The sequence below is a fragment of the Micropterus dolomieu genome, linkage group LG03 (assembly GCF_021292245.1).
Source record: "Micropterus dolomieu isolate WLL.071019.BEF.003 ecotype Adirondacks linkage group LG03, ASM2129224v1, whole genome shotgun sequence".
NCBI lineage: Eukaryota > Metazoa > Chordata > Actinopteri > Centrarchiformes > Centrarchidae > Micropterus > Micropterus dolomieu.
This window is the reverse complement of record NC_060152.1, coordinates 20,046,554-20,054,021: the sequence shown is the minus strand read 5'-3', so window position 1 is coordinate 20,054,021 and position 7,468 is coordinate 20,046,554. Positions and strand designations below refer to the sequence as shown.

At 47.3% G+C, this 7,468-nt stretch overlaps 1 protein-coding gene across 1 annotated transcript; it reads right to left on the bottom strand.

Annotated features, from left to right (window-relative positions):
- Positions 1 to 4,675: 4,675 nt before the first annotated feature.
- On the bottom strand, positions 4,676 to 7,082 carry LOC123969051 (endothelin-1). The gene is made up of 5 exons (XM_046046161.1): positions 7,072 to 7,082; positions 6,319 to 6,475; positions 5,801 to 5,914; positions 4,872 to 4,937; positions 4,676 to 4,774 (listed from the first exon to the last, which is right to left on the bottom strand). The coding sequence occupies exons 1-5, from the start codon at positions 7,079 to 7,081 to the stop codon at positions 4,690 to 4,692; spliced, it is 432 nt and encodes a 143-aa protein (XP_045902117.1). The 5' UTR covers position 7,082; the 3' UTR covers positions 4,676 to 4,689.
- Between the last annotated feature and the right edge of the window lie 386 nt (positions 7,083 to 7,468).

Here is a 7,468-nt window from a genome sequence, read left to right as displayed (position 1 = left end):
GCTCTCCCCTGCCGTTCTGGGGCTTCAGGGGTCCACCAGAAGATCACACAAGACACCGACCACCAGCCCCGAGGGGTTGGGTTCCGTTAGCAGACTTTGCAGAGGCTTGGCGGAGCCTGACGAACATTTCTCCGTGGGTCCTGCGCACTGCCATAGATGGGTTTCGACTACAGTTCAAAACCCGCCCTCCAAAATTCTACGGGGTGGTTTGGACTGTGGTCCGCCCGGAGCAAGGTCCGGTGTTGGGACAGGAAGTTCGTACTCTGCTGAGGAAAGGGGCCGTGGAACGTGTCTCCCCCCCAGACAGAGACGCCGGTTCTACAGCCGGTACTTCATAGTCCCCAAGAAGGACGGAGGGCTGTGCCCTATTTTGGATCTGCGGGTTCTAACCGGTCTCTGAGGAGATTCAGGTTCAAGATGCTCATCATCCCCGCCATCGTGATGCACATCCAATCCGAGGATTGGTTCGTCACGATAGATCTAAAGGACACCTATTTCCACGTCTCCATCCGTCTTTCTCACAGGAAGTTCCTGAGGTTCGCCTTCGGGGGTGTGGCTTACCAGTATCGGGTTCTTCCATTCGGCCTGGCACTTTCCCCTCGCACATTCACCAAGTGTATGGATGCAGCACTGGCCCCGCTGAGGCTCCAGGGCGTCCGGATTTCAACTACATCGACGACTGACTCATCCTAGCCCTGTCTCGAGAGTTGGCGATTCGGCATTGAGATGTCGTTCTGGCTCATCTGCGGCATTTAGGGCTGAGGCTCAATGCAAAGAAGAGGCGCCCACCCAACGGACTACGTTCCTAGGGGTAGTATGGGATACTCCTGGTGGCTGCGTCCAGCGTAATACCATCTGGACTGCTGCACGTGAGACCCCTGCAGTGGTGGCTAAGGACCAAGGGTTTTTCCCCGAGGGGAAATCCTCTCCGTCTGATTTGGGTTACGCGCAAGTGTCTTCGTTCCCTATCAGTTTGGAAGGAAACTTGGTTCCTGTCCCAGGGGCCCGTGCTGGGAGGGTCTTGTCGCCGGCTGGTCATTTCGACAGACGCCTCCCTCACGGGCTGGGGCGCGGTCATGGACGGCCGCTTTGCAAGGGGATCCTGGCAGGTGCATCAATCCGAGTGGCATATCAACTGTCTCGAGATGTTGGCGGTGTTCCAGGCTCTAAGGAGTTTCCTGCCTGATCTCCAAGGCCACCACGTCCTGGTTCGTTCCGACAACACAGCGGTGGTGGCCTATCTGAATCACCAGGACGGTCTGCGCTCACGCCCTCTGTACAGACTGCCGCGTCAGATCCTCCTGTGGTCCCAGCAGAGGTTGCTATCGCTCAGGGCGATATATCTCCCGGGGACGCAGAATTAGGGAGCAGACCTGCTGTCGAGGCAGGGGCTGAGGCCCGGGTAATGGAGACTTCACCCCGAAGTGGTGGAGCTCTTGTGCGAAGAGTTCGGCCCCATAGACGTGGATCTGTTTGCGTCTCAAGAGACTCTCTCTCGTTCCTCCAGCCCCGTTGGGTCTGGACGCCATGGTACATTCGTGGCCGAGGCTACGTCTGTACGCTTTTCCCCCAGTCGCTCTGCTCCCGGGGGTTCTGGAGCGGGTCTGCCAGGACAATGTCAGCCTACTGCTCGTAGCCCCGTTCTGGCCAAGCCGGGTGTGGTTCACGGACATCATGATCGCTCCTGGACGGCCCGCCGTGGCGGGTCCCTCTGAGGAGAGACCTGCTGTCTCAGGCGCAGGGCCGGGTTCTTCACCCTTGCCCCGCCATATGGCGACTGTGGGTCTGGCCCCTGAGGGGGCACAGTACCTAGAGGCGGGTCTAACAGCCGGAGCAGTCGAGACCCTCCTCAGCTCCAGGGCCCCGTCCACACGGATCCTCCGTGGTGCCTGGAGGATGAGACCTGCGACTCGGTCCAAGGTTCCCACTTGGGATCTGGCGGTGGTTCTTGGGGTGTTGGCTGAGGCCCCCTTCGAACCCCTGGAGTCAGCTGAGGCTAAGCACTTGACCCTCAAGATGGCCTTTCTCCTTGCTATCACCTCTCTGAGGAGGGTGGGGGATCTCCAAGCGCTTTAGGTTTCTCCGCAAGCCTGGAGTTTTCCCCGGGGAATATTAGGGCTATCCTGCACCCTCCTCCAGGATACATCCCTAAAGTGCCTTCTTGTGCGGCAGGGTCCACAGTGCTGCAGGCATTTCAGCCTCCACCTCATGTGACGGCGGAGGACGGGAGACTTCATCTGCTATGCCCTGTCAGAGCAGATGAAGTTGGAGGAAGGCTGACCAGCTGCTAGTGTGTTTTGGGTCCCCCAGGGCTGGGCTCCCTGCATCCAAACATACTATTAGCAACTGGATAGTTCAGACTATATCCCTGGCCTATCAGGTGCGTGGTTTGCCTTCACCTGTGGCTGTGAGGGCTCATTCTACCAGAGGCATGGCGGCCTCTCGAGCCCTCCTTTCCGGGGCCTCTTTGCAGGATGTTTGTTAGCGGCTGGCTGGGCCACTCCGCACACATTCATTTGGTTTTACAGTCTTGACCTTCCTTCGGCACCTGGCACTCGTGCGCTCTCCTCTTAGTCGTGCCACTTTATTGCACACTGGGGCAGGCAGGGTTTTCGGCACGGTTTAGTGGGTATCTCGTTCCCATAGTGTCGTAACCGACGCAGTTCGAATTCCCTCGAAGGGGAACGTCCCATAGTGTCGGTTACGACACTATGGGAACGCCTCTAGGCGTAGCAGGTCTGAACGTGAATGAAATCACTCCAATCCTATTGGCTTGTTGCTAGAACGGTAAGGTGTGACGGAATAACCGGAGGAGTATAAAGCACACCTGTACACACTCATCATTAGCTTAAACTATGAAGCAGGCGCTTCAGGCGGGGAAAGAAGTGCGGCGGGCCGACGCAGTGTCTCGTTCCCCTTCTCGGGGAACCAGGGTTACATACGTAACCCGAGACGTTTTTCGTACAACCTGAATCTCTTTACAGTCTCTCAATGCCTCAAGTTAAAGTGACTCACCATATCGTCAACCCCCAAATGGCCACACATGATTTCTGGTGATTGACCTGAGACTGGCCTGTTACATCCTGCCATGAATGCCATTTTCCTGTTTTGCTGTGTAGGACACAGGCAACCAAATTGTAGAGACAAGAATGAAATGGACCGGTTTTGTGAATGTTCTGAAATATGTAGACATTATGACAAAATGCCAAAACAGGGCTTTACAGAACCCCCTAAACCTTTTATAATAATGAAGTTCATTATTAAAAAGATAATAAGGAATAAGGAACAGGCAAATACAAAAATGCCTAACACGTTTTTTTTTAGTTAAAACTCTTTTAGCTTGTCTTGACTGACCGGAAACACTGTGCAAGAATGCTGTTTAAATGAGACACAAGTAAAAATGTTAGAATTGACATGAAATAAAAATAACTGTTACAATAACTGAACATGAGACCCTGAATTTATCAGTTTAAACAAACAAATTCTTCTGTGGATGCAGGCGGGCTGTTTGTGATTCCGCCTGAAGCCAGGCTCTGGTTTTGCTCAGGCCTGACAGCAAAAGCAGGCCAGTTCTCTACTGCTTCACACGTTAGATGATAGATGAATCGTCTTCGTGCATATTCAGGTGTGTGTGGACGGTATGCACATTACAAACAGACAGAAAGGAACACAGGGTGACAACAGGGCATTTTGTACCCCTCTCTCTCACCCCCTGAGCAAAGTTACAAAACGCTGCATTCTTTCCACAGATCCTTATGATAACACAGACTGTGCTGCCTTTGAATAGCAAAGTAACTTATCATTGATGTGAGCCTTGAATTCCAGGACCATTCATCCATCTCGGACCTCCTTTTGAACACAGAGATGTGTTTTAATCACACATGCTGCCTAAAAGGATTTCTTTTCCCTCAAATGATTCTACATTTCAAGTGTAGTTTCTTCACAGAAATCACTTTATGTAACACAACGCACTTTCCCAAAGCAAACAGACAAGGCCACAAATGACTAAAAACTAAAAGTAAGATTAGGGTAATTTCTTCTTATTGCTTTTTAGCTTCAGTTTGTCTTTATAATCAAAAAAACTTTGAGAGACAGATAGTAAAGACTGGTACAGGCTTCAGTTCTAATTTATTTGCTTTAAACTTTTGCACACAATACTCTTTGATACAGAAACATCACTTTCAGTGTTCTACATGACTTTTTTACCTTCCCTACCTTCTCTCATAACAAAAGTAATTTTATAAGCTGTAAAATAACACATCTGTTGATCCATACATGCAATATAATAAAAGCATTTTACAAAAGAATGAGCAAAAACATGCAGTTCATGCGAGAAATTCTCGAACATATATGTACAATATCCATGTCCTTTTCCTCTGTTACGTCCTTCTATGTCAGTGTGACAGTATTAATTTCTCCAACTCTTTCAGACTAGACGGCAAACACAAACACAGGCACAGTGTTCCTCCTGTCCTGAAAGCAGCTCCTCTCAGGGCCAATCCTACACACCTGTTTCCATGATGTGTTTGCAGAACTGAATTATTCCTGAGTACAAACAGACATCTTTATGGTGCTTCGGCCTCCCTGTGTCAAACACATCTTTCAGCAGACCTTTGTTTCTCAGTGTCATTTGTTCAGGTGCTCGCTGCTCTCTTTCTCTCACTCTCGCTGCCTCCACAGCCACATTGTTTAGCGAGCTTTCTTCTTCTGAGCTTCAGAAGACTTGTCTGAACAAGGTGCATCCAGAGGTCTCTTGGACCGGCTGACCACAGCTCTGAGGGCCAAAAATTCAGTCACATAATTAAAAAAATAGGATCAAAACGTAAGTCGTAAGAGTATATGGTAAAGGTTCAAAGTCATTCAAAGCTCACCTTAGGATGTTGAATATGTTGAGTTGACGTCTCTTTACAGATCCCTTTGTGGAAGTGATTTCTGAGCTGCACACAAGAAAACAGTTTGATTACTAAAAAATGACCAGTGCCTTTGATGTACAGACTTAACCATGACATTGCAGTTTGTCACTTTAAATGTTTTATTGTATTGCTGTTAAAGCTAGGGTAGGCAACGCTGGAGAAAACATCTCCAAAGCCACTCCCCTAAAACACATTTTCATGCACTGTGAGTGCATGAAACTGGTCAGCGAATCACCTCATTTGAATGCATGAAATGATTGGCTGTGGTTATTACAGTCCTGTGACAGTCACCAATGCCGGATTTTTTTTAATTATTGTGTCAGAGAATTAGATTTATTGATTGATGTTGGGATGTAAAGAGAATTTTGACAAATATAACAAAATGCTTCGGAATTAATTGCCTATACCCCAGCTTTAAAGAACACCAGACTATCAAAAGCACACAACACTATATCTTTTATTTTCATAATCTCAGTAACCTGAAAAAGTCTTATCTTTACAGGCTCACTGAATGTTTTATGTTACAAGAAAACAGCAGATATAATTTCTGTCACACTGTTTATAGGCGGTGACAGTATTTGTTTGACATTTCTAGGATTCTGGACTACACACTTCACTCCTCGGCCCTCAGAGCCAATCAAAAGCAAGCTTTGCGCACAAGCCTGAGAGTCTTCTACTCCCCCAGATCTCAGCTGTATTGTTTTGCTGATCACACCCTTGCTCAAGCAGAACTTTCACAACACATTTAGGCTGATAATAGCATTGCAGTGAAATGAGATGTTCCCTCAGACTCTGCCCCTCCTTGTCCTCCACAAAGGGTAATAATACCTGCCTTTACAAACTAAGCAACCTGTGATGGAAACACATGGGCTCTGGTCCTGACTCACCTGTGAAGGCAGAAGCTGGTGCAGGTCTGATCAACAGGGTTGGCACAGGTGCAGCGCCAAGTGGACCGCCTGCGTCTGGACAGAGCACTGCCTAGACCATAAACTGTTGTCTTACTGGTGAGAGAAATAAAGACATGTGCAAGATATAAACATTCTGCAGACTTTGCTCTCTGATACTTCATGCACCGCCCATTTAATTATACAGTGATAGGACATGTTTATAATGCAGATATTGAGCTTAAATTGATAATGCGACTTTTGTGCTGCATTTTTAATCATCCTGACCAAGATGCTTTACATAACATTTATCCACACTTTGCACACCTCTGACATAAATAGATTTGTCTTGCTCAGTGACACATTTGTGGATGTGTCACAGTGGGGAATTGAACCTGGGTTTCTCACACCAAAGGCATGTGTCTTATCCTCTGCTCTCTCACCACCCCCCACTATAACCACTGTAACAAAAGTCAGTATACAGGTGAGTATGCTGCATGTGTGTGTCCTGTCATGCTCACCTGGGTGTGTTGACCCAGATTATATCCAGGTGGCAGAAGTAGTGGCACTCAGAGTCCATTGGGCTGCTGCAGGCACAACGCTTGGTCCTCTCTGTCTGTGGTAGGACACCGTCACCGGCCTCCAATTCCAGCTGTTTCATCACTGGAAGACCCAAACCTGGTCCGAAACAAAGAGGGACTCAGTAAAAGTTTGCAAGTGAGAACAAAGCAAACAGACTTAATTACAGGATGGAAAAGCATGAATTCCTTGGCTTTTTTTCATGTCATGAACAGTCGAACACAAGGCTAAATCTAACAAACATTCTCACTTCTTCCATTGTTTTAGAAAAAAAGCCTGCATGAAGTAATAAAAAACACTACCATACTCTTACCACTTGTACTTAAGTTATCATAGGAATCAATTACAAACCTCCTTGAGATAAAATGAGCAGCTTTTGTGGGCTGAACTGATCTATTCATGTGTTCTGTGCTTCTGGTCTTGCCAAAATATGTATATGCACCAACATACGGCGATGGCTGTTTCTGCTTTGTGGCTGAAATTGAAGCCAGTGTACATACAGTATATGAGTCACAGTCTACACTGCTAATAAAAACACAAAGAAATAGCAAAGTGTTTTTTGATATTCTCTTTTCTAGCACAACAGAGAAAGTTCTTAGATCGAAGTGATGATGAACCCACTAATATAAGTATAATTACTAATATAATATCAAATTGATTATTTTCTGAATAAATCTTAAAATAAATAGACTCACCATCCTGCATGGACGCCCAGAAAGTGATGAGAAGAAGAACACTGGTGTTAGGAGACATAGCTGAAAGAAGATGGATGGAGGTCTGCAGAGAGACAAGTATCCGCACAGTTACAGCCGTGGTTTGAAAGTGCTGCTGCTGTTTGCAGGTGTCTGAGCTCTGTGACTCTCTTATTCCTCTCCCCTCCCTTCATGATGTTATGGCACAGGCTCCACCCATGGCTGCAGGGCATGGAGCCACAGTGTACGACCCCAGGGAGATCAAAACTGGAATATAGACACCAGTGTCACCTGCTGAGTGACATTTATGCATCTTTGCCTTAAAATGAGGAGTTGTCTCTTTCCTTTATTTATACATTTTTTATTTTATTTTATTTTACCTTTATTTTACCAGGAAGTC

What these genes read in the sequence shown, in the direction of transcription:
- LOC123969051 (XM_046046161.1), bottom strand. An exon ending in ACCAGCTTCTGCCTTCACAG is followed by an intron (nt 4,938 to 5,800) that starts GTGAGTCAGGAC and finishes TCTTGTGTGCAG; the next exon opens with CTCAGAAATCACTTCCACAA. An exon ending in AACATATTCAACATCCTAAG is followed by an intron (nt 4,775 to 4,871) that starts GTGAGCTTTGAA and finishes TTTGGCCCTCAG; the next exon opens with AGCTGTGGTCAGCCGGTCCA.